Below are 26,229 nucleotides of genomic sequence, written 5' to 3'. Positions count from 1 at the left end.
AAGTCTAATTGAAAATTGCAATGGATATTACGAAGCTTGTCATATTTGTGCGGATAAGCGCGACTTGAACTTGTCGTTTTTGTGAATGTGTGTGCAGTAATTAATCCTCGGTATATTTATACAGTATGCTGCACTTGACACGCAGGTTTATTTACAGCTTGCGGAAAAATAAGCGAAAAAAAGAAAAAGCTTGGAAAAAATAAGGAGAGAATTTAGAAAAACGAAAAATTTAATCATAAAACTACTCGAACCTCTACCCTCAGGTTTCCTTTATAGATTGTGCCACGTGGTTCACCGCGGCACAATGCGAATCTTATAGAACGGAGACCCTGCTCAAAAAGGGGACTCTGAAAGACTTAATTAAAAATGCCAGCTGTATTCTCAGCTGAAGGCCGATAGGATCTATGTATACATACTTCTATGTATGTACAATCATTCTTTCGTCAAATAGAGGCAGTACATAATGTACAGTTATCGGTAAATCAAGTAAATTCAGGGTGAAACGAAATTTCGTCGATTTACAGTGAATGAAGAAAAAAAAATAAAAATTTAGTCGAGGAGAGTGATAAAAAGACGACAAATTATTGACGCCTTGCACATTTCTTTTCATTTACTGTATTTTTCAAAAAAATTCGAGAGAAAGTATATATATATTTTTAAATTAACAACGAACAATTTGGGTGCAGCAATTTGTCGCAAAGTGCTCCTGTGAGAAAGGCCGACGAACTGTTAATTATAATTCCTCGTAAATCCCGGTCAGCGGTAGTTGCAGAAGGGTTTTCATCGTTGAACGATTAAATTCGATCGGTATATCAGTCGATTTATATTCTTATTACGATATTATATTATATTGGAATACCATTATTAATGCTGATTTATCGTAGAATCTCTGGGTTAGTTCTGAAACGTATACGGGATGTTGTACGTATACTTTTACAAACGACATCATATACGAACTGTCGGGAAGAGACCCTAAAGCGAACGGAAAGACGTTCGCAATCGCAAACCGATCCATAAAACATGTCGCAATGTAATTCCGCGCGGCTATGATTTTAATAAGAAAGTCGTCTCGATCTCTCCCCATCAGTCCTCAACATTCCCGACCTTACGATCTAATCGATTTTCGCGTCCTCCTTTTGCTTTTCGTTAAAATTCAAAATACCGACGCTTCGACGAGCTGTTAAATATCGAATTTGAAAATATTACAAGACTGTCGCGAAATATTGCAGAACGAATCAATCGAAACAATCATCAATACGTACAAATGTCGAGTTGTTGCGCGGTGTACAATGTTCTTTTACTATTTCAATAAATTCTCCGTATCGTGATGAAAATCGCCACTGGAATCTTGAATCTCTCGATAGAGCTTTACACGAACGTGCTTTTCAAATTTTAATCGACGATGGTATTCGAGAATCGAAGACGACTCCCTTCCAGATTGAGCATCCACGCGTCAGTCACCGTCTCTCGCCTTACGCTTTGGTGAATATTGTAGAGCAGAACTAGAGGGCGGGAGAATAGATGTGGGGGGAGTGGGGGGGGGGGATTGCGACAACCCCAACCCCCGGCCAACAGCTGTCAGGGACCGATCGTCAGTGCGCGTCGTGGCGCGGCCACGTGCTTTTCGCAATATTGTAGAAACCCTACGCGAATCGGCGTAAGGATGAAGAATTTTTCCCTGACCATTTTATTTCCCACGAATCTCCTGTAAGCCGATAATCGTACGGATTATTCAATTGATTGATTGATTGATTTATTGGTCAATTAGTGCGACGGAATTCTCCCTTTGCGTGCAAATTGTGTGTGTGTGTGGTTTTTTTTTTATTTTATTTCATTTATTTATTTATTTATTTTTTTTTTTTTTTTTGTCAGCATTATCTCTGGTTAGCCTGCATTGTACAGTTTCGTTTTTATATTAACAAAGTGCAGCCGCAGTGGTAAAATTAAATGATGGTTTCTTTGTGACTTTTGTGGAAAAATTCACCGGTCTGTGTACGGACCTCTTGCAGTTGACTTCGTCCAAGTGCAGATAATAAAAACGAGTGATTCCAGCTTTCGAGAATACATCTCTTTTCTGGTAAGAGTAAAGATTATTTATTTTTTTTTTTTTAAATTTTTATCCGATGGAAAAAATTACTCGCAAACACGAGACGAATTGACGGTTCAAAATTTTCAGTGGTTCATGCTTAGCTGATAATTTCGTTACGATGTAGAATATAGGAACGAGGGGAAAATTAGTTTGATAAATCAACGAAGGGATGTATAATTCGATTTATCATCCGTTTGATTGCGAGTGAAACTAATCGATTTTAAAATACCTGCGGATTCTCACGTATCAGCCATCCGTGATTATTACATAGATTCATTCTAGAATCAAAATACACCGAATGTCCGCAATGTGTTTCCAATTTTTTACGTGACGTGCCACTCCGGGTATTGTCGGGTATTTTTTCAGCTTACAACTTTCGTTAATCCCTAAAATGGAATTCATCCACCCCTCGCACGTGTTACAGCTGAAAACGCATTATCGCGGGCAAACCGAGCGGGTTAATTTAATACCGTTCAATACAGTGTGCGTACGATAAGAACTAAGTGCAAACCAATCAATTGCGACGTGTCGATGATACTCGCAAAACGATCTCGATAAACTTGCATCAATTACCGCAGTCGGCTATTCAATACGACTCGTTATCTTCGCATACTTGGAGCACGAATAACACCATCGGATTACACACTAAAAGAAAAATATTGTACAAGATTTTACATCTGCTGTGATGAATATATTACGGAGAGCATTTTTTTGGAGTTGAATCTACAGCAATTTTGGCATGATTTACAAATCGTATGATAAGAGTTGCAAAACCAATGGTATGATTTAAAATATGCTTTGATAGGTCTACTACAATTAATGTACCTAGATTTCAATCCAAAAAAGTGTTCTCCATATATTCACCACAGGGTATGTAAAATCTACATTTTATTTTTTCTTATGCTGAGGACAAGCCGTTATTTCGCGATTTTGGAATTGTCTGAAATTCGGTAAACCATAATAAAACAAAACATTCTCATATTTCGAAATCTTGGTTCCTTCAAAATCGTTGTTAAATTAAGAAAATATAGAGTTTTTCCGATAACGTTTCTAACTTTAACCTCGTACGAATCGATCAGATCAGTATACTCTCCATATCGTGCAGCTGATCAGTCTAATCACATAGATTCTGGATTCGAGAGTAGAATTACAGAATTGGTAGTATAATCCTGTCTCTCTTACAGTAAGAGTTGATTAATCGTTTCAAGTTATCCGTTATTTAATTTGCGCCAGAATTAATAATTGTTACAGTCAAATGTTGACTTTATTCTCACAATTAAACGTGATCGATATCGTGAAATTATCGTTTCACAATACACACGCATTTCTTATCACGATCAATTGATAATCGTTGTAAAATAACGCCGCTGTTTCAGATATCTCTATCTCGTAGGTACAATTATTTCATGTGAATCTTGCGTATTACGTGTAGTTTCAACACCCAATACGGTCAGTTCAGGCTTTCTCATTTTACTGCAGACTTCATGCCGAATTCAGAATTACCTACAATTGCGTAACTTACAAATCCCCAACATTTCTCTGTCGAGTGTAACAATTATATTCGATCGTCCGGGTGTAAGTTTGATCGTGAGCTACGTATTACAGGAGAGGTCAAAAATTGAACGAACGGAAACGCGGGTTATTTCCTTCTTGGGACAAAAATCGGGGCAGCTGGCGGTGGAGGAATGAAATATTTCTATCTCGCTCGCTCCCTGCAGGGAGATTGACGAAGAGACGCGATGGCGGCGACGACGAACTGAAATATGAGGGTGATTACAGCGTCTGCCGATAACGAACAAACGTACGTACGAACGAACTGACTGACTAACTCGAGAGCGTCGTTTTATAAGATCTTCCTTTCAATCTTATCCCCCCGGTGGGAATTCCATACAGGGACGTCTTCTCACCCTCGTGAAATCACACACGTTTTATATTTTGCACAATGTGCGCGTCGCTAACGAGATGCCGGAACTATTTATAAGTATATAAACACGTAAGATAGAAGTACGTTGATGAAAAACAAATTCCTTGCGAATCGTTTCCCTTTCCGATAAATTGTAATTTGAGCGGTTTATAAAAAAAAAAAGGAGAGGTGAATGCGTATAATTATTATATTACCTAAATCATGAATTAAATTTCTACTCCCCGCGAAAATTTCTACTTCCCCATGTTTATTGAATATTTTCCATGAAAAACTGGTGATAATGAGAGTGTTGATAAACAGGAAAATATTTACTTTAATATAACGGAATCGTGTGAAAAGTAAGACGTGATATTAAAAATTTCTTTGACGTGTTTGCAGGACGTGTTGCGGAGAATTAATGGATTTTCATTAGGGAATCCCGAAATTTCCTCTTTGAGCCAACTTGCTCCGGTTTTTTTTTCTCTCTTTTTCTCTCTTGTTTGCATTTATTAAAATTGAGAATTAGCTAGAGGATAGTTTTTTTTTTTTTTTTCACTTTGCCTCACGCATGTTGTATGCAATCCAACATATTCACGTCTACAGGTGTAATACGATGTATATAGGTATATTCGCTGAGTTTTTAGAATCACCGAAAACTTCGAATCCGCTCAAAAATTGTATACATATTTGATACGACTATTTTGAAAAAAAGATAACAATTCTTCCTGTGGAGTAAATAAATCATGATTTCCGGTTTTATCCGTCGTCGAATGTACGTACTTTCTACAACCGATACGAGGTCTTTCACAAATTACGTAAGGTTATTATCAAAGACTCTTGAACCCCTCCCGCAATTCTTATGTAAGTAGTTTCCACTGAAATTGATACCATGGAACACAAATATTGATAACACTTGATTATCTGTGTCCTTGGGATGAGGTTAAAATCTTGGTCAATAAATAACGACGGTGATTGATAACGAAAGGATAGGTACGTACTTGGTCCTATCACATGTGATAATTAAAACAGTGGTCATAGTATTTGTAGGGCGTACAGTTATGCTGGTAGATTTTTGTGTACGTATGTACAATGTGTACGGGTATAAGTATGTATACGTATTCGTTATAGAACGTTCCCCGAAATGTTGCTGAAATAACTGAAACTTCTTGTCGCTCTTGACACGTTCGGGCGAATATAATAATAACAATAATTCAACCGATCGAGCGAGAAATGAGGGAAACAACATGCACATCCACATCGCGTTCGTGTCCGATTATACATGTTTGGAGTTATGAAGCACTCGGGGATGTCTCTGCGCGAAGCGAAAGCTCGGGGACAAAAGTACACGCGATATAATTTATGATATATCTATAGGGTGTAAATTGGGAGCAACTTCGACGATCCGGACTAATACGACGGAAAACTTTTATTAGTCGGAGACCGAGTCAAATCTAGTCAAATCTCTAGTCACACGGATCGTCGCATGTTTTTATATATGTTATAGATATATATTTCCACAAGGGGGGTACATATAAATACATGTATATACATTCGGCATGTGTATGAAAACGGGACGACTATGTTTCGTATGTAAATGACAAAAAGTAAATAATTATTATCATAAGACGGTGTGGAAAGATCGACGCTTCACGATCTACGATCAATTCGAACAAATTAGGCACTAATGATCCTGCAAGCTCGCAACGTTTTCCAAATTTTCGATTTCCTTCTTTTGTCCTCCGATGGGTTTCAGTCTCCTAATATATTTTCGTCCCTCCTTCTCTTCTCAAAAATCTTTTAAATCTAAAGACTGTCGTCGCTGCCGCTGTTCCGCAAGTTTCGGGCCGCTGCCGCGTCTTTTTCAACGTCGATCGTTTCGTCCGAATTATCGTGAACATTCTCGCCCTGCGTCTCGTCGTCGCAGCGATCCATCCCCCCGTCTTCGCATGCATCCGCATCCATCGTGCAGCGGTGATTAGATCCCCCCTGATGCGATCCTCCGGTTCGCCGAGGCGAGCGTGTTCCTCTCATCGAACTCCTTCTTCGCACGTTTGGGCCTCTTCGATGAGACGAGGAGTCTCTTTTACGGCCTGACAAAATCGCTCCAGATATTACGAAGTGATTTTTTTTTTTTTTTTCAACAGTTTCAACAAAAAAGAGGTTCAAAAGAGACGATAGGAATGAAATTTCCTACCTGTGCGATAAATTTAATGAAACGAACTTCAATCTAACTAAAAACATACTTGGATATCAGTGTCCGTATATTGCCAAACTTCTGTTTCTCGACTTATCGAATCGACCTCCTTACCTGCTGAGCTCAGTTTCTCCCTCGTGGTTTTTTGAGGCTCGTCTTTCTCGCCCTCGGACCCGGAAGACGAGGGTGATCGATTCCTGATTACGGAATCGTGGATTTCGTAATCCTGCCCGTTGTTCTCCTGGTCCAACTTCCTCCTCTTCTTGCCCAGCTTCTCGGACTTGTGCCCGTTACCAGGAACCGTTCGGGCACCGGGAGAGTCCGATTTTCGGTGTCGGTCCGGCCGCGTCGAAACTTCCTCGTCACCCTGACGACGACGTTTCCGGGACTCTCGTTCCCTCGCCTGTCTCGTAGGACGTCTTCGCCTCCGCGAGCTTCGCTTTCTGTGACGCTTGCTCGATCTTCGCTTGTGCTTTTTGCAGTGCGAACATCTGAAGCGAATCATTGAAAACCGGTTAGCCGCAGCTTTTCTCATACAAACTGTTAAATTTGTCCGTTCGCTTGATCGAACAAACAAACAATTCGCACCTCTTCTTTGGACGAGCGTCGTGAGCTTGCGGACTCGGTGAATCTGTCGCTTTTTCAATATCCTCATTTTTCCTTCCTGCAGCTGCCGGATTTCCGGTTCTCGGTTTGACCGCTTTCCCGCTTCCGGAACGGTTCTTCACGCCCGTTTTCAAAGGTATCAGCATCTTGTATCGCCCGCTACGCAACTGCAGGAGACCCGCCGTAACCGCATTTTTCAGGGCTCGATGAACCTGCGGACGCGTCAAGTTTCTATTAAACATTATTCTCCGATCTCGTGTTTGGAAGCTTTTTGAAAATCGGTCGAATTTCTGTGAGTGAAAAATCAATTATTTAAATAAACAAGGAAATCGAACACGGAACGTATAAAAATCGGAAAAGTGCCCTAACAGCGATTTCTCAAGCGATGTAAAAAAAATTCCAAGAGCTTTTTTGGAGGAAAGAAATGGCACAAAAGAATTCCATCAGACTGTCGACGATAACCGGAGAGGCGAGTTTTCGCAAAATTATAATCTGATGCCGGAGCAACTGCTTTGAAGGTTCCGCAACTCGTCCGATCTCGGGGTCGGGTGTTTTTGTCGAGATGCTAGTCGATTGTGTGGGTAAATTAGAGAGCAATCAGTGACCTGCATCGCGAGGTTTCTAGTCGGCGGGTCGTCGTTCGCCTGCCTGAGAAGCACCTCGAGGACTTGTTTAGCCGAGGATCCTCGCCCTTCGCCGAGGTGCTTGACGGCCTCCAGGACCCGGGCCATCAGCCGGGGGTTCGAAGCCCGAACCATCTCGCCTCGACTCTGGATCGGCCGCGCGATCTTCGAACGATCTACGGGATCGCTGGCTGACTGTTCGGATCGTCACGCGGCCAGCATCACGCGGTGGAAACTCGGATCGGCTGCGGAAGCACGGATTTGAATAATTTTTAATTCCTATGCATCATCTTCTACCGCATTTTCGACCCGTCTACACGACCGGGGTTGAGTAACATGTAAAACAGTTTCACCGTGCAGCGAGGCGCACGATGCCATACACGTGTAATAATAATAATAATAATAATAATAATAATAATAATGAAACCTTTCGCGGCACTGGAATTCTCACTTTAGCAACGTTCCGAGGTTACGTAAATATTCTAGGGAAAATTGAAGATATGTTATTAATCTGGGAACTTTTTTTTTTCCACTCTCTATATACAACACGTTTCAAGGTTTATTTTGTAATTGGAAAATCTGAGGATACGGGCAATGGTTGGTAAAAGAACGAAGATTTTTATTTTAATTTTTTTTTTTTGTCTTGCTTTTCTTGCCGCGGTTCACTTGAGCGAAAGTTTTTGATCTTAGTCCGACTGAGGAAGAAGAATAAAATCGTTCGAGAAAAGATTTTTAACGCTGCGAAACCGAGAGACACTTTACCTGAATCACTGGAGGCTACGGGCAAATTTGATATCACCGAAAATATTCTGCCGGGATGCGAATCGAGGACGAGGAAATCCAGGCGACTGTGCGATAAAAATGTCGCGTAATTTTCATAAAACCGGAATTTGATGGTATTCAATGAAAGCACATATTCCCGAAAATTTCCTTCAATTTTTCACAGAAAATGAACGGTTGTTTTTCCACGTTGCCTGGGGACTCTTCTGTCAGATAACCCGCGATTCGTTTGTCCCGATTTCGACGCCGCTCGGATACTTTGCTTGTTTTTTTTATTTATTTATTTTTTTCTCTCTACGATTTGCGTGATCGATCGTTTGGTTTTTTCCACTTTAAAAAAACCCTTTCCTTCAATATTTGAACGGAATCGTTTCGCATGACATACTGCAGCAGATACGCACACCGGGAACTGCAACGAGTAACAAATGAGCGGGATACGGATCTGGTGATTTGTTGATTTTCATCCCGCGGGAACGAATGACTGGCTTTGACAAGCCGAGCGTGGCCTGATGCAAAATCCACTCCCCCTCCCCAAACCCCTTATGCATTCGCGATGCGCGCATTGTCATTATTGAATCACTATCGCTGATTACGAAAACGTCAATATTTTTCACCCGTCCTGCCCGATTGCTGGCGATTATTTCGAATTGACGCGGCTGAATTCGTAACTCGGGGAAACTCGGGAATATTCAAATACCCGATAACGATGGGTATAATTTAGAATACCAGCAGAAATTGTTTTTCATTGGAAATATCCTCGAATTATTCAAATGCTCGTTATGCAACGAACAGCGATACCGCTCTCGGTATTACGTAAGGGTTGAATCGGATCGTACCTTGTGCTGCGATAACATCGAAAGCCGAGGCTCTTGATTTGCTAACTTGGTTTTTCAGGCTTCAGAGCCCTCTTTGAATTCCGCTCAATTATTACCCTCGTTGCCGGTGAAGCACGGGGTAACAAAGTTCACGTAAATCGAGTTACTCCACTTTGACTCGACACGCGTGTGCTCGGTTTGATGCGTTTACCTACCTGTGGGATGACGGATTGTGCAAAAACTATGTTTTATCGCTAAAATTTTCACTGTTGCAGATTCACGCCGAGGGAGGAGGAGCGGGAGGAGGAGGAAGATGACGGCGGCGGGGACGAGGACGAGGAGGACCAAGTGTGGATAATAATAAGTGAAGGAAATGCAGGCCGACTCGATGCGAAAATCATGAGGAAACTTGCCCTCCTAGCAATTGCGAACCTCCTGACAACCTACGCGTCGTTTCTGTGAGTATACGTTCAATTAACCGAGTCTCGAGACACGGCGAGTTGATAATAATATGTATGATATATCGGTATAAGTTTACACGGCGCGAGATGGGTAATTAAGCGAGACGACAAACAAGCTTCGGTATTAACGACTCGTCGCTTTTGCAGCTGCACACTTCTCAGGGTATAATTCCTCGCAAACAAATCGCGACTTGGCGCGTCGATTTTTTTTCCCCGTCTCCCTCCATTTGACGTTTTAAAATCCAGCCTAGCCTTACGTTGACGTACGTACATACCTACCTGATCTCGCGACTTTCCGACTAGCCGAATTTTCCGAACCTCGGAAAAGCTCCCAACTTTTCAATGACGAGATTAAAACTCTGCGAAGAACTGCCGGAAGAATTAGTAAACCTAATTTCATGGGAGGTGGAAGCGAAACAGGGTAGCCAAACGACGCGTCCGTGTGCGAAAAAAAAAAAATTGGCGAAAAATAAGAGAGAATCGGGTCACCGCATTGTCGATCCTGAGAATTCAAACTGCGAGGTAAAAAAACGCGGACTGAACATCGTTTAGAATGAAATTCCAAACGATTCTTCGTGCGGATTTTTCACGCCGCCGTTCACCGATCCCATTTCATCTCGGAGCGATGCTTTGTCGATGCGTGGATACAAAAGCTCGGTAATTTGTTGGTGCGAGTAGAAATTCATTTCGACAGCTGTAATATCGAGTCCGAATTTGGGGAATCACGGATAACTTCGTTTTAATTAATTAAATTGTTCATCTCGCACGGTTTTCGCTTCTTTTGCATATTAGTGCGAAGGTTCCGGTATTTCCTTCCCTCTTCTTTTTTCCCTTATCCTCTTTCTTTTTCTCTCAGCAAATCCACGACACGAGTTTTACATGCGGCAGGCTGCGGAAACGCACGGAGGCATGCCGAGGAGCTGAAATCCGATATCCAGAATACGGAGAGACGGCGCGGCGTGGTCCGATGCCAGAAAATCCAACTGAGCAACCAGGCCACTCGATTCACCGAATCCGTCGGTCTATAACGCAAAGCTCAAGCTCGCCGCGCGGTTCTAGGCGAGGAAAATTTCCGCAGATATTCCCCTGTTCCCCCTTCACCCTGTGCCTTCCCAATATTTGTTCAAATTTCTCTAGTGTTTTTCTGCTCGTTTTCTCGTTACTCCGCACGCCTGCAGATTGTTCTCGTAAAAAACGAGAGCGACGAGCTCGCGATAGAAACGTCCCTGCGAAGTTTTATCGGGGATTATTCTTCGCAGAGCTGTCGCCGGCTCGAAACCGTCGTTGCAGAGGAAACAGCGAACCCAGAGCAACAACCACGGCAACATTTCCGAGCTTCTCGACAACCTGCTGCGTGGATACGACAACAGTGTTCGCCCGGATTTCGGCGGCCCTCCGGCGACGGTGGAAGTCGACATCATGGTGCGCAGCATGGGACCCATCTCCGAAGTCGACATGGTGAGATTGCCGGTACTTCGAAGAAGGAAGTAACATCAGGCAAGGGGTCCGTAGATTAGACGAGTGGACAAGGGAAGGTCTTTGCCTGTTTGCCATGTTTGTTCCATTTTCTGTACAATGTGTAAGTTTTGATTCTTGAAACTTGATTCAAAGAAGAAGAAAAAAACCAATTAACAACCCTTCGGAATATTCCTCCTGCGAAGACCTTCCTCTATCCACTCGTCTGTTTACACGGACCTTGGTATTAGGGAGGAGACACATCTCGCTTATTATACGACGGATGGCAAAAGTGGAACAGATTCTTGTACAAAGTTCGTAGTACCGATAGCGCCGCTCGCAGCGCTGGCTTCGTATGTTCCATCGGGAGTATGCGCGCGCAGAAGTTTGACGGTTTATTGGCGTTGCCATCCATCAGACGCATCGGAACCAACGATACCAGCGCTACGAGCGGCGCTATTGGTACTGCAAACTTTTGACCAAAATTTGGTCCACTTTTGTAACGCGGAGTCTTGATACGTCCGCTCCTTAATATTATAATACTTCCTGCTTCGGAGCGACACGTTTCGTCGACCGCTTACCTGGCTTGTAATCAATTTGTGGAAATTTGTGTAACTCGTGTACACCTTGCGCAGACCTACTCTATGGACTGCTACTTCCGGCAGTCCTGGGTCGACAGACGGCTGGCGTTTAAGGGCGGTAAGGAGACCCTGGCCCTGAGCATATCGATGCTCGCTAGGATATGGAAGCCCGACACCTATTTCTACAACGGGAAGCAGAGCTACCTTCACACGATAACAAGCCCGAACAGATTCGTCAGGCTTTATCAGGACGGGAGGGTGCTTTACAGCTCGAGGTGAGGGCCAACGTCAAACTCAAGCTGCCTAATTCCACTTCCTTTTGCACATCGTGCGATTAACGCCGACGTGAAATATCCGATCCGAGGCGCTAATTCGCCTTTTCATTAACTCTGTATGAATTCGGTCCTCCTCGAAACCTCGTCGGAGCCGGCTTAGGAGAAGGTGCGGGATTAATAAGTGGGAAGAAAAATTCTCGTAGGGCTTAAAAGAGAGTGATTTTGGCGATGATTTATCAATGATTTTACGTCCCTACGTCGCAGGCTCCGCTCGTTGAGATGCGGTTGTTCAGATTGTAGAGATTTGCGCTTAAGCGGGGAAAGATAAAGTTGAGAAGACGCGTATCTGCCGGAGTCGTTTTAGGATCGACAAAGTTGCCGTGCCATTTAGATGTCGTTATTTTACGAAGGCGGCGAAGAAATTTCCGAAGAGTAACTCAAAGAGAAATAGACTACGGATTTATAATGCGGAATAATCGAGAGCCAAGGGAATACCAGAGGCGTTGCATCGATGTGCGAATTCATAAGCAGCGACGCGTAAACGAAGAGTGAAAATAAAAATCAACTCCTGGCAAGCGGTTGGAAACCTTTCGTCGTTACAACGCGTTTTTCCCCAACGAACTTTTCATCGGCTAAGTGGTGAATATAATTTGGCACGGGAATAATATTATCTTACGACGTGGTAAATAAAGACTCACCATGTAGCGCGAAAGAAAACAAAGGAGTGGAAAAAAGTTGGCCAAAGTATTGCAATTTGCGTTAATTAAAACAAGAAGCGAATTGGTTCATCGATTCAATTTTATCACATCGTTTCCGTTTTTTATTTACCTAAATTATGCTTTCGTTCAGCTCGGTCGATGAGGAAACAAACGTTGTTACTTTCGAGTTGGGAAGATACATAATCTCGTTGTTTCCAATCAAGCAAATAATTTTCCATATTTTTGCTATTATATTTCCCTGTCGTATTCTTCCCTCATCTTCGAATCGCACGACGGCAGTATTTTTTTTTTTTTTTCTTTCTCTTACCCTCTCACGTCGGAAAGACGAGCATACCACTCGAGTATTTGGTGTAACGTAGGTACGCAAGTATTTGCTAAACGTGATATTCGCGAAAGTATACGTCGCGCCTCGCAAGAAGTACCTCGGGATTTATTGGTCCAGGCAAGAAAGAAAGTTGGATGGAAAAACGAGACTAGATGTAGGAAAGCGAGCTTTTTCTGCTACCGCCCACGCTAATAACGCGGTAAGCAAACAATTGGAAAACGTGATCCTCTGCCGGCCGCTGTAACATCCCCTAGGCTTCTATTTCCGCTTCCATCCGTGGCAAGCCACGTTTTTACCTAATACATAGGTACAAAATCCTGCCGAACAAGGTCGCCTCTCCGTGCAAAAAAAGTGCCGAAATTTTCGAACCCTCGATGCGAATTACTCGAGACGAAATTTTCCATATATAGGCATGTAACGCGGCTTTCCAAAGTTTCTCAACGCGGCGGCGAAAACGGCGAAAGCTGTATGAGATTGCTCTGCATGTTTAATTAAATACGCTCTCGCGGTTCTTCGTTAACTTATTGTCAGAATTCCCGCTAGATTTCCAGACAGCTAACACTCGAGCACGTTAAACAATTCCTGATAGAGGGCGGCGGTATTGAAAATCTTTTACCGCATCTTAACTCGCAAGTAATACCAACTTTACTCTCCCCTTGATAGCCCGCCCCTCTCACTCTCACCCTCTCTCTCTCTCTCTCTTTCTCTCTCCCCGATACACTCGTGCCGCAAAACTTTAGACCCGTAAACTCAAAGTTTCTTCAAACAAAGAAGAAGAAGAAGAAGAAGAAGAAGAAGAAGAGGATGTGGCAAAAAGCGAGAGTGAGTAAAAAAATGGACCCTGAACGCCACAGTATCTCTGGGTAAATCAAATTTAAGTGGGTAGGACACAGATGACGAATCGGAACAGGTCGTACGCCTTGATGCTTGCGGCTTGAAAAAAAAAAAGATAAATTTAAACTTTAACGCGAGTGCCTCGCTTCCACCAAAATCCTGCCTCCTTCGTCCCATCCTAATATCCTAGCATCCTAGTATCGGCTTTAATTTGGCGAGGTGAAATATTAGTCGTTTCCCTGATGTAACGTCATCGTTCTCACGAATTAATCGTCTTTGTTTTAATTGTACAATCATTCTTCTCCCTTGTTCACCATTTCGTCGTAGCTTTATCTTTTCGGCTTTACTAACGTACCCGGAGTGGGGAGATAGACTCGTCATTTTTAATTAGATCGATGTATTGTAACTTATATCACGTCATATTTTACACGCCGAGCAATAAATAAGAACTGCAGTATCTCTGTGTAACTGAAATTCGAGCTTATACCTTAGGTACCTATAAGTTATGGGCATAACAATTTCATCAATGTTTTCGAAAAGCTCTCAATTTTCTTGTCAACAATTTTCTGTTAGCTTGTGACATATACTTTATATAGTGAGCCTATCAATCAGACGTGTCTTTCGCCCACATCGAGACTCTCTTTCTCTTTAGTTCTCTCAGCCTTTACACTCTCGCGTTTCGTGGAAGCGCAGCGCAGCTCCCACCAAATATACCGTCTCTTCTCTTCTTCTTTTCCATTTCTGACGAAAATTAAATTCAGACCATCTCTTTCGATACATTTTTCGTTCCTTCTTCCTGTCTCGTGTCTTTTTCCAAAAATTTCATAAAAATCGGAAAACACGGGTGCTTTCAACCATCGGACGAAATTCAATTCCGTGTTCGAACAATTCAACGGGCCAATAATACGCAGTTGAATATTGCAGAAGTGAGGGTAAAAATTCTTGTGGAAAAAATATTTATTACACTTATATAGTACTACGCATAAAGTATAATCCACCATCAATCGCCGATCGGTACGAGATAAATTCCAATTTCAACTTTCGCGCGTACAAAATCACTGCTGTACAACAGAAATTAACGGATGAGAGATGCAAGCAATTTCTTTCCTCTCTTCTACTCATCGTGTAAATAAAGGAGGTCTTAAAAGTCGTTTTCTCGCCCGCACGCTGCAACAATACATCTGCGTAAACCAGGGCGAAGAAAAATCGGAACGAATCCAATTCATTTCCCGAAGGAAACAACCGAAACGTCCTCATCATTCGTCAAGGGTGATCCCCGACGGTTCAGGCCGGGATTCCGGGGTCCTGTATGTCGGCACATATAGATATACTTGTCCGAAATGACGCGTAGCCAATTCCTGAATCTCGACATCACTCACCGAGTGTCTCGGAATTGTATTCTAGCGTAAAATCGCGTCAGTTTCTCATCTCGGAATTGAATAAGGATGACTAATTTTTTTCCCAAATTTGAATAAGATAAAAAAAAAAAATAAAAATAAGGAAGAAACATCGAACAAAAAGAATTCTGTTAAATCATATCGTACATTACGTATCGTACATATATATTTATATATATATATATATATAGAAATGTCCAACGAAGCGAATAAAAATTTGCATGAAAACGTTGCGTGTACCGTAAAATCGATTGCCTGGAATTAATTGGAAATGAAATTATGCGGAGAATAGGCAGTTGGCGTTGGTTCCTCCTCGTAGGTGGTGGAACGTGTTGACGAACGATGAAACATTCCAAAGCTCCGAGACGCGACGGCTTTCAACCCCATCAGGGATACGCAGTTTCCCCCTCATCGTTGTGTCGTTGCACATGTCAGCGAGTTGAGCTTAAATGTATACGTACTCACTCTCCCACCCATTTCAGCTAATCCTGGCAGCTTTCGACGCTTCTCACCCCCAATCGGTGGATCACCGTGGAAACAAATTTTCACAAACGGGTGTTTATTTCACGTTTATCGTATATTATACACTTTTGCAGCGAGCAAATCGAGGGGTGGGAAGGAAAGAATCGCGAAGGGAAACGGGAGCGAAAAATCTTTCCCGTCGTCTGACGTACGTTTCGATAATATTATCGTCGCTGACGATCAGTCGAATTTTGCAGAGACAATATTTGACACCGCGATTGTCTACAGGATTTTTCGTCAAATAAAATTACTCACCGAAGTATGCCTGTGCCGTTTTTAGAACTCGAATATTCGGGTGAAAATATTGTCGGATCGGCAGTTGGTCGTTTTACGAACTATTCCGTTTCGTTTATCTCGGGTCTGAAAAAAGGAGACCGCGTGCTTTGAACTTTGATTAATTCTGAGAAAAATTCCGAATCTTCTTCATCCTTCGAAATTTATGCAAACGTACGTGTACGTCTATTACATGCGTCTGTGTGCGTAACTTGGCGAGATGATAATAAGTTGCGGGCGATGAGAAAAGACGTGGAGGAACGATCAAGGCGGTGATGGAAAAGCGTTAGGGCGAGGGTGAAAAAACGTGGGAGGAAATCACGAGTGATTTTAGGAGGCAGGAAGACGAAGGGCTCATTTCTCCACGAGTTAAGTGGCTCGATTGTTCACGAAGAAACAGCGCGGCTGTATCAAACTGACCGATCTATCGCGAAGAAATTATTATTTAAGAAAATAAACAAAAAAAAAAAGAAAAAAAGTCTTACGCCACAAAGCTGAAAATGAAATACGCGAAATGGTCTTCGGCATTCTTGAAACCGTTTTCGGACGAATCGTCAATTATACAGTTACATTATTTAGGTTACATGCAACACAACCTTCTCAACGCGTCTTGTATGTACAGTTTGGAAGTAATAAACAAGTATTTGGTGACACGTCGTTACACGTATGGTTGGACTCGTCAACTCCTCTACCAGATTCAAAGTCAAGCTGGCGTTGACGCTGCAGCGAAATTGTGCCAATCGACAAAGCTATTAAAACATGGGAAACACTCTTGATCAAAGAACCCGCGTTGCGGAATTGAGTTTCTCAGCGTATAAAGGATGTCGCGTGTTGCATACATTAAAACGCGAAAATAATACAGTTTGTACTCCTTCGTTGAAGCGGGGCAATTATTATTGTTATTATGTTTGTTTTTTTTCTCATTCCAACTTTCCGAAACTTTTCGGCCTTTCATCTCTATCCCGGCAATAATTATTCCCTCACTCTTACGTAATATACGCAGTCTTCTCAAAGTGTCATCTTCTATTTTTTCACGTATTTCATATTTTTTGCGTATACGTATGGTACCTATATATTGTTTTTTGTCACACGGGAAAGGAAATTGGCTCGACTTATACGATACAGCGATATATCCGAGGCATCGGATAAAAATTTGTAGAACGTAATAAACAAAAATCCTGAACATCATCTCCGGACGATCTTAGCCTGCATCCTGCATCGCGGATCAAAAAATATACCTATAATAAGGAAGCAGCGAACGAAGTCTCGGATTAGCTGAGTTGGATGAATCCGGTGAATCATTTCGGCATCACCGCGTCCCGAAGTTTAAGGTGGCGCATAAAAGTTTCAGTGGTTGAATTACGCTCTTCTCGAAGGGTTCAATCGAGCGAGGGTTGCAGACAAGACCACGCTCGACTCTCGATAGCCTGCTTCGGAACTATTACAGTGAGAGTGAGAGAGAGAGAGAGAGAGAGAGAGAGAGAGAGAGAGAGAGAGAGAGAGAGAGAGAGGTACATGGAGCGCGGATTGCGGGGGTGGTTCGATGGCTGGGAATCTCGAGCCGAGTGGAGGGTGATCCCCTGGTACGTTTGATAATCGCTACAGCAAACCACTCAGGGCGAATCAAACGGATCGGTAACCTGCAGCTGCATAGATCTGCAGAATGCAGTCCGCAGGCCGGAATAGTAACTCGCGGCACTCAGCAACTCAAACTAGAATTTGAAAGGGGTAAAGTGGTACGCGGATTCGGATTCAAACTGCAGTGTAGATATCGTCGTTACTTCTTCGCCTCCGGCGGCAAACGAGCCCGGCTTTGCCACTCCGCAATATCCGATCCTCCTCCTCATCTTCCTCTTCTTTACTTTCTTTTCTTTTTTTTTTTCTCCAGGTTGACGATAAAGGCCGGCTGCCCGATGAACCTCGAGGACTTTCCCATGGACATTCAAAGGTGCCCCCTTAAATTTGGCAGCTGTAAGTTGTCACAGATTTATTTGTTCTTTCGGTTATAGCGATTTTTGGAGTTGGTTAATTTTCAATTGGTGGGAAAGAGGTGAAATTCTTTGTTTACTCCGGATTCGATGATGCTTTTTATCAAGATCGCGAAGTTGGAGAAAACGAATATCGAAGAATCGATTTACGTTCAACGATTTGTTTTGTATCCAAGTAAATTTGAGTTCTTGTCAGAACCTGACTGTTATACGTATATAAGCGACGCGCTCTCGGTCGCTTCGTATTTCTAGTTTGATGTACAAATAGCTCGAGGATTTAGAGGGCAACCCGGGGTAACTTCCGGACTTAATTATAACGTCGAGTGTAACTATACTCGAGCATGTTACAGTATACGCGTTTTGTACGGTTCGCATCGAAGTAACTAATTACTACCCTTTCGCCGGAGCAACGAAGTCGTGATTCTCTTCGTTTACAGTTGGTTACACGAGCGAAGACGTGATTTACAAATGGAACAAGGCTCGACAAGTCGCCATTGCCGAGGATATGAAACTTTCCCAGTTCGACCTCGTCGCTAATCCAACCGCCAACCATTCAGCCGCACCATCAATGACCCACAGTAAGCAGATCGAGAAAAAACCTTAGATATATTTTCACCTATAACATGAATTTCTTCGTCACGCGACGTTACTTAATACCAGCGTAATTAAACGTCTGGCGCTTTGAGCGGGATGAAATTGCGAACTCGTATGACGGGAATATCTCCACCCGCAGGTATTTACGTGTATCTCTTCGTATCGTGTGGTGAACACGTTTATACAACGTATCGAGAAACGCCATTTCGCATGACATTTAGTCCAAAGAGGACTTGCAGGTCCTAGGTGGGTGGAGGAGTAACTTGTCCAGGATCTAATATCCGGTTCGTGAGCATATTGAACGAGAGTGCAAAGGAAGCTGGGCGGGTCTCCAAAGCAGGGTACATATCGCCTCCGGAGTAATTTAGTCAACCGGGTTTTTCTTTTTTTTTTTTATTCTACCAACGCGCTGGGCGAAAGACTCGATACGTACGGAGGCAGTATACTATGCATGTAAGCAGGTGTATGTATGTATCTTGTACGGGCGTAGGTATACATGAGCAATCTGCTATTCACGGGGGAGTTAAATCTACGAGGGGAATTCCCCAACGGTGATACGAACTCCAGAGATACACGGGGAACGCCAATTTTAAAGGAAAAACCTCGGGAAAAACTTTGCCAGGGACTGCGGATCAACTCTTTTCTATCCCAATGCAAAAAGATGAACTTGAAGAACGGATCGTTTTCAGATAAAAATATCCTGTACGATTTTTCTGTTTTATTTTAGCTGATTACGCGATGAAGCGAAGAGCAAAATGTAAAGTGCAAATATTTTTATTGACAACGAGCGACTGTACATGTGTGTTATTCTGATATTTCAGGGGAGTATTCGATTCTGATGGTATCTTTCCATCTTCAGAGACACATGGGAAATTTTCTGATCCAAGTTTACGGACCCTGTATCCTCCTTGTTGTACTTTCCTGGGTTTCTTTCTGGCTAAATCGCGAGGCAACCGCTGACAGAGTTTCTCTCGGTAAGTGCTCGCAACGGATCAACTTACATGGATCGTTGAAGAGATTTTTTTAGCAACGTTATTATTATTTTTTTTTTTTACAGGCATTACGACGGTGCTGACGATGACTTTTTTGGGATTAGAGGCGCGGACCGATCTTCCAAAAGTTCCTTATCCCACTGCCTTGGATTTCTTCGTGTTTCTCTCGTTCGCTTTCATATTTGCGACAATTATACAATTTGCTGTTGTTCACTATTTCACCAAATACGGATCGGGCGAGTGTTACTTCAGCTCGGATTTCAGCGACATGGATAGCGACAGCGATAGCGATAAAGATGATTGGACGAGGTCTAGCCAACGACACGAGGTTGGTAATTCTTTTTTAAAGAAAAATGGGTATTTTTTTAATTTGTTTTGCAGATATGCTTGATCAAAACGTGGCTATTCGACAAACGAATTGATTAACGCCATTGCGGCACCAAATCAACATTACCACCGGAAGCACGCTTGCTATTCTATTTCGTCCGTAAAATTTTTTTTTATCCACTACCAGTTCTCCCTCTGCGTTCGTGTATTTTTATACTTCCTGAATGTACTTGAATAACCGGAAAATGAGCTTGAATTCGTTACGGAGTTTTTACAGAACAGCGTGCCATTATTACCGGTCGGGAATCCGCATCATACAATACTGAGAAATTTGTTACAGTAACTAAAAAAATTCAGTAAAACAGATATCGTTGAAAAAACTGTTTTAATATTGTTGGAATTACGAAAAACGAGATATGCGTAACCATTTTGCGCTATCGTCGATTCTTTTTTGGTTATTGCATCGCAAAATCATTTTGTGAGGTTTACTCTAGTTTTTAAGTTAAACAAGGCTTTAACGTCAATTTATCGTTGCACGATCATTAAATTTTCGCAACAGTTACGCGAAAATCTGGTAACAGTGATCGTAATGAGAAAGAATAGTAACGGATGCTGGACTTTCCGGTAACGGCTAGAAAACTAATTTTCACTTTGTACCTAGAAGTGTATTTTTCGATTGTGGTAAAAAATGAAAATAGCCAAGTACCGAGCGGTAACCGGAACTAAAAATTTCTCTAAACGAAGATCTGTGGAAGCTGTTATTTTTTCTAAACCCCTGTCAGGAGCGGCGGAAATCGTCGATTGCATCGAATGCACGCATTCGAGGCAGCCGAGGGTGTCCCGCGAGTCGAGAACGGATCGTGGAAGTGATACCGCTTTCCGAAATCCCGTTTCCGGAAGTGCGACGCCGATCGAGCGGACAGTGGCAGCTGACTTGCCTGCCGTGCAGTCCACCACCCCCAGTGCCGGAACCTCCGCGTAGGATATCGACTAGAAAACGTCGGAAAAGAACGCCGAGGTACAATTCGGTTTCAAAGATAGACAGGGCTAGCAGGGTAGTTTTTCCCCTATTGTTTTTAGCTATCAACGTTTTTTATTGGTGGGCGTACCTCGCCAGGAGCGAACGCATTTCCTACTACAATACAAATTCACCAGCTGCGTAAAAATGATTTTTTCATTTTATGATACGTTTTTATTTATTTATATTTTTTTTTTTTTTTTTATGCCAGCGGTTAATAATTGTGTAGATGTGTGTACATATATGTGTGTGTATGTATGTATGTAGTGAAATAATTTATTTGTTGTATAAAGTGTGAAAAAGAACGGGATAGTTTCAGCAAAGAAATTCAGATGCTTCGGACAATTTTATAGCGAGATGAAACGACGGATCGCGCGTGCGATGTAATTTAAGAAGTATAGATCCGAAATCGCAGATAAATATCATGCTAGTGATTTTGGCGCATCTGTATATGGGCGATATATCAGTAATATAAAACTTGACTCTAATTTTAAGAAAGATAGTCGCGGAGAAAGGTATAAATTTGAAGAGTGCGCGATGTTGCGATACCAATGATTTAATGCGTTTTTAATAGAGACATTGCAGTTTACAAACTATATTATTCAAATTTGTAGATAGCAAATACATTCCGTCTACATAGCCGACCAATGTACGACCTCATTTACAATATTACAACGTGTATATACATGTACCTATAAACCATAATACATTTTTTTTAAACTGTAAAATAATAATGTTTTACACCATAACGCAGCAGGTTACTGGTACTTGGCCATGTTAATGCGCGCTAATGACGTAGAAGTCAATATGATAGTAAAGATACTGATTTTATCCGACCGATTGTTGTATATTACGTGAAAGATTTATTCCTTGTTATCGGAATTTTTATATAATATAGATCTATTTTAAATTTATTCTAAATTAAATTGAATTTACTCGCGATTCAAGGAAACGAAACTAATGCGCGCAAAAATTGATCTCGCAAAAGTAAATAAAAAAATTAGAAAAAATTTGTTCCTCTCGGTTATTTGTCTGTTCTTGGAGTTTTACGTGAAAGAAGAGACTGGAAAAGGCATGTGCTCGTCCATACTTTCACATTTGGTGCAGGCGGAATTGTTTTTAAATGAAACTTCCACGTACTCTTTACCTAATTACTATGTAACTACGTCTACCCTAAAAATGAATGTCATACAAGTGAATGTAAAAAGAAACGGCCAATATTATTAACAATAAATCTCTTGAAGGAAATTGTATAAAATTCGAAAAACAAGTGTAATATTTTATCAAACAGTAGTATAAATAAAAATTGAGATCCATAACCGTATTAAGATATACTTTTTCAAGTTTGAGGCTGGATCTAATTCGATAATATAGCTATAGGCCTCCTAGTAATGATTTTAAAATCACTTGAAGATTTTGAAGGTTCATCATTATTCTCTAACGAGCACATTTTTTAAAATCATTTCACCAGCCTCGTGAATTAGTTATTTCCCAATAGAATCTAATCTGAACTTTTACATTTTAGATAAGGAAGAAGATCGGCTAAAGAATCTGTGTAATAGTCAGGAACGAATTCCCTTGTTTCTGGGTTGTCAGTTTCAGTCCAGACTTTGATGTCATCTCTTTTAGATATTCCAGATAAGACGAGTAGAGTTTTCATACCGCAACGCTTCCCTGTCAAAATATCGGTACGAGCACTGTAAAAAGTAAAAGAAATGTAAAAAGTTTTTCACACAAAGAACGCAGTACGTGATGAAGTTGCAGAAAGGATATGAAAATTGCTACAATCACAAATGTCTCCTTATATCCTTACTTGTCGCCAATGAACAGTGTCCTCTTCGGCGTCACGTTGAAGGCGTCGACGATCACTTTTCTCATGAATGGCTCAGGCTTCCCCAGAATAGTAGCGTTTCGCCCGGTGCATGCCTCTATACACTTTAGGAGGGTACCAGGACCAGGTACTGCTACATTGGATATTGGAATTTGGATGTCCGCACTTGTGGCAAGGAAAAGTACGCTTGGATCACTCAGATATGTCGCCGCTTTCAGCAGCTTTGGATAACTGAAGTGTACGTCAAAACTGACAACCACTGCTCCTACTTCTGGATCAGGTACAAAAGATTGGGCATAGGTTCTTATATCTGGATCCATAATATCCGGCTGAAAATTCACAAAGTCTTAATGCGGTTTCTCTACATGGAACGAATAAAGTAACAAGGAGGGAGAGATTTGAATTGTAAGGCTGATTAAGCACGGCTTCATAGGAAAGAAATTTCACTTACACCTATTCCTGTGTGCTGAATTCCAACCAAATCTAATTCCTGACCGATTCCGCTGCTTCCAAGGACATATACTTTTTTACTAAAATTCACTTCTTCAAGATACTTTGCAACTAGAAGAGCAACTGTAATAATTTCTTCAGGCTTTGGATAGTAGCCCATTCTTTTCGATATCTCAATAAATTCCTCACGGCTTTCCATTGGGTTGTTGGTAACATAAAAAAATCGTTTCCCAGATTGTTTCAACTTGGTAACTGTCTTTGGAACATCCTTTATGGCGTCAGTAGCCAACCGTAACACACCTGGAATTTTTGTCAATTATTGCACAATCATGATTCTAAAAAATTTATTGAGTTCAAGACTAGTGAAAAGTAATTGAAAGTGTAACGTAATTGCACTATACGAAAAATTGACTCACCGTCACAGTCAGAAAGAATGGTGTCGATTCCTTGTAAAATATCCTCAATTTCATGTCTCTTCAGAGTCTTCAAATCCACCCCGGCCATTTCCACACCAAGAAAAGGTAAGTTTAGCTTTTATTGTGACCTGAAACTCAATATTTACACATATCATGTATGTATTCCACTATTGAGCGACCTTCCTGATACACATTAGTTACTTGAGTGAAATGTAGTTTCAGATACATTTAATATTTATGTGACTCAACACAAACGCGATGACACTACTTAAACTTCATGGACAAAAGAGGAGTAGTTATGTGTGAAATTTGACCGCACTCACTAATTATACGTTGAGCAATAGGTGGGTAATACAGTATATACTATATTGAAAATTCCATAAACGTTAATTTTAGAAGCTTGACTAGATAGAAACGTTAACGTGATATACCCCAGACACAGACCTTCTGATTCAAGGACAAATGAAAGAACGTTCAATACATCTAGCTGACAAGCAAGCGTATGTTATACGTGCCTCTGATGGCGTAACAAGTGGTCTTTATCTCATTCGGTGGTTTTACAAAATTAGTTGTTCATACAGAAACTCCGACTCAAACGGATGTTTCAACCTTCCAATCACGTTTATATGATAAGAGTTCTGATAACTACGATACGATGTGAAAACATTGGAAATACTTTTTAATCAAAGTATGGAATCTTATCACATACTTGAACTTTATGGAATCTTTTCACATACTTGAACTTTATTTTCATTCTCTCTACTTACGTGTAAAACATGTTAATGTAAATTGCGAGCTAGAAGAATAAAACGTTGCGCAAATTTCTATTCATCTACGAGATTCGACATTTTTGTTTTAATCATCTGTTACATATTGAGATTATCCAATGCTTTAGGCATTCTAATAAAGAGCTTAATATTAGTTCAGGTACACATAATTCTATTTTTCCTATAAATTTGATAGCACAGGTAATAAATCGGAAAGTTTCTCCGTGTAGTAATTGGGAACTAAGTCACGTTCCTCTTTGTCGTCGGATTTTTTCCATCTTTCTAAATCGTTTAGACTCGTTACACCCGATAGAACCAAAAGTGTTTTAAATCCACACCGTTTTCCCAATAAGATGTCTGCGTCCCCTCTGAAATTAACAATTAACACAATCGATTATTCAAGTGAAAATCGGACTATCCGTTACTGTTCACAGACCATCTACATACTTGTCGCCAATCATTAAAGTTCTTTCTAGATTCAAGCCGTACTTGGAAATGATCGTTTGGCTCATGTAGGGCTCTGGTTTGCCAAGTAAAACAGCTTTTCTGTTTGCCGCTGCTTCAATCACTCTCAGCATACAACCGGACTCTGAAACATTAATTTATAATTCACATGACGGAAAAAAAAAAGTACTTGTGCACATCTTTGGCACGTTAATAATTACGTTGAAAAATAAGCCACTTTGCTTTGAAGAAAGTATATCACCTGGAAAAATGTTTGAGTTTGGCGACGGCCTTCGATTGTCCCAATTTGTACCAATGAAATGTACGTTTGGATCCTGGACATAGGTTGCTGCCTTAGCTATTTTTGGAAAACTAATTTGGTCATCGAAACCAACCACTACTGCTCCAACATCAGGATCTGGATTGAAGTTCTGAATCATCTCCAACGCGTCACTGACCAGTCGATCGGGCTGAAAAATTGGTATCGTCATATGTGATACTCTGTGAAACGTGGCGGGTCACGAAGAGGATTGCAAAATGAGATATTTACCCCCAATCCGACATACTCAATGCCCACAGCATTCAGTTCCTTTCCTATGGCTTCTGTACCAACGATATACACCTTCTTATTAAAATTTTTTTCCTTCAGGTATGCCGCTACCAAGTACAAAGTACATATAATTTCTTCCTGTCAACCAATTTATATGAATATTCAGAGGCCACGCGCCATTGCAATTATACAGATTTTTTTCTTTAGGTCAGCATATTATTACCGTCAACTAACCAATTTAGCCTGATACTGCAGTTTTTTACATTTTTCAAGAATCTCCGCTCTGGTTTTTGTGGCGTTATTAGTCACATAGAAGAACTTTTTGCCAATTACTTTTAACCTTCTTACAACTTGAGGAGATCCAGGGATTGGCTCAGTTTCTACCCAAAAGACACCTGAAATTCACACAACAAATATAGGTGACTTTTCTTTCCTTGTATAAATGATTAGAACTATTGCACGCACCATCGCAGTCCGACAAAACGACATCAAACGAGTTTACAAATCTCTTCAACTCCTCTTTAGACAACGATTGAAATTACTTGCAGCCATTGTGTGATTGCCTGTGAATAGAAACTCGTATTTTGTGATATCGGGATGTCTCAACACAATTATGGACGGATTAGTAGAAGTCGAATTCCAACAAAATACTGCTAACGGTCACTAGATAAGTCCTAAAGCAATCTGAATTATTTTGAATACCATGTGGCTTTGTTTACATAATTTGCTGTCCCTGCAGATATAGGACAGAGAATGAGTGACTTCTAACAATCTATTATTAGATCTTTGAGTGGGAAATCGTTTGTCGTTTTCTTCGTCGGCTACAGGAAATGAACATATGATAGAGAATCGGGATTGTTAAATGCATTTTAATTTTATGGCAACATTATCAGAAAGTATAAATTGTTAGAAAGTTTCGAAGAGACAATGTGACGCTGTTTAAAGCCAGTGTCTAAAACTTGACCAAGCATACACATCATAAATACTCTCAGTTAATTTT

General features: G+C 41.2%; 3 protein-coding genes across 4 annotated transcripts; 1 reads left to right on the top strand and 2 right to left on the bottom strand.

Annotated features, from left to right (window-relative positions):
* The first annotated feature begins 1,620 nt into the window (after positions 1 to 1,620).
* On the top strand, positions 1,621 to 21,729 carry LOC107219316 (gamma-aminobutyric acid receptor alpha-like). Of its 2 annotated transcripts, none has more exons than XM_015657509.2 (10): positions 1,621 to 1,657; positions 1,873 to 2,077; positions 9,286 to 9,468; positions 10,731 to 10,929; positions 11,562 to 11,782; positions 17,741 to 17,823; positions 18,278 to 18,418; positions 19,256 to 19,408; positions 19,492 to 19,754; positions 20,536 to 21,729. In XM_015657509.2, the coding sequence occupies exons 3-10, from the start codon at positions 9,410 to 9,412 to the stop codon at positions 20,914 to 20,916; spliced, it is 1,500 nt and encodes a 499-aa protein (XP_015512995.1). In that variant the 5' UTR covers positions 1,621 to 1,657; positions 1,873 to 2,077; positions 9,286 to 9,409; the 3' UTR covers positions 20,917 to 21,729. The 2 variants fall into 2 exon arrangements, with proteins under 2 accessions (XP_015512995.1, XP_046598397.1); XM_046742441.1 differs by having other exon boundaries at positions 1,623 to 1,707.
* On the bottom strand, positions 5,796 to 7,588 carry LOC124295040 (splicing regulatory glutamine/lysine-rich protein 1-like). The gene is made up of 4 exons (XM_046743106.1): positions 7,398 to 7,588; positions 6,775 to 7,004; positions 6,301 to 6,677; positions 5,796 to 6,082 (listed from the first exon to the last, which is right to left on the bottom strand). Exons 1-4 carry the CDS (start codon positions 7,548 to 7,550, stop codon positions 5,796 to 5,798), a joined length of 1,047 nt encoding a protein of 348 aa, XP_046599062.1. The 5' UTR covers positions 7,551 to 7,588.
* Positions 21,028 to 25,953, bottom strand: LOC107219315. Its single transcript, XM_046743105.1, has 10 exons — positions 25,772 to 25,953; positions 25,464 to 25,624; positions 25,230 to 25,367; positions 24,942 to 25,149; positions 24,683 to 24,824; positions 24,420 to 24,603; positions 23,469 to 23,583; positions 23,054 to 23,352; positions 22,585 to 22,931; positions 21,028 to 22,468 (listed from the first exon to the last, which is right to left on the bottom strand). Exons 1-10 carry the CDS (start codon positions 25,779 to 25,781, stop codon positions 22,273 to 22,275), a joined length of 1,800 nt encoding a protein of 599 aa, XP_046599061.1. The 5' UTR covers positions 25,782 to 25,953; the 3' UTR covers positions 21,028 to 22,272.
* Positions 25,954 to 26,229: the final 276 nt, after the last annotated feature.

The sequence above is a fragment of the Neodiprion lecontei genome, chromosome 6 (genome assembly GCF_021901455.1).
Source record: "Neodiprion lecontei isolate iyNeoLeco1 chromosome 6, iyNeoLeco1.1, whole genome shotgun sequence".
Classification (NCBI taxonomy): Eukaryota; Metazoa; Arthropoda; class Insecta; order Hymenoptera; family Diprionidae; genus Neodiprion; species Neodiprion lecontei.
This window is presented reverse-complemented; position numbering and strand designations above follow the sequence as displayed.

Excerpts from the sequence above, each read along its gene's own strand:
- LOC124295040 (XM_046743106.1), bottom strand. The coding sequence starts at position 7,550 with ATGGTTCGGGCTTCGAACCCCCGGCTGATGGCCCGGGTCCTGGAGGCC. Across the intron at positions 6,678-6,774 it reads GACGCTCGTCCAAAGAAGAG|ATGTTCGCACTGCAAAAAGC; the intron begins GTGCGAATTGTT and ends GATTCGCTTCAG. Across the intron at positions 6,083-6,300 it reads GGAGAAACTGAGCTCAGCAG|GCCGTAAAAGAGACTCCTCG; the intron begins GTAAGGAGGTCG and ends CGATTTTGTCAG.
- LOC107219316 (XM_015657509.2), top strand. The coding sequence starts at position 9,410 with ATGAGGAAACTTGCCCTCCTAGCAATTGCGAACCTCCTGACAACCTAC. Across the intron at positions 9,469-10,730 it reads ACAACCTACGCGTCGTTTCT|AGCTGTCGCCGGCTCGAAAC; the intron begins GTGAGTATACGT and ends TATTCTTCGCAG. Across the intron at positions 17,824-18,277 it reads CCCCCTTAAATTTGGCAGCT|TTGGTTACACGAGCGAAGAC; the intron begins GTAAGTTGTCAC and ends CTTCGTTTACAG.
- LOC107219315 (XM_046743105.1), bottom strand. Across the intron at positions 25,150-25,229 it reads TTGAGTATGTCGGATTGGGG|CCCGATCGACTGGTCAGTGA; the intron begins GTAAATATCTCA and ends CCAATTTTTCAG. Across the intron at positions 22,932-23,053 it reads TTCAGCACACAGGAATAGGT|CCGGATATTATGGATCCAGA; the intron begins GTAAGTGAAATT and ends GTGAATTTTCAG.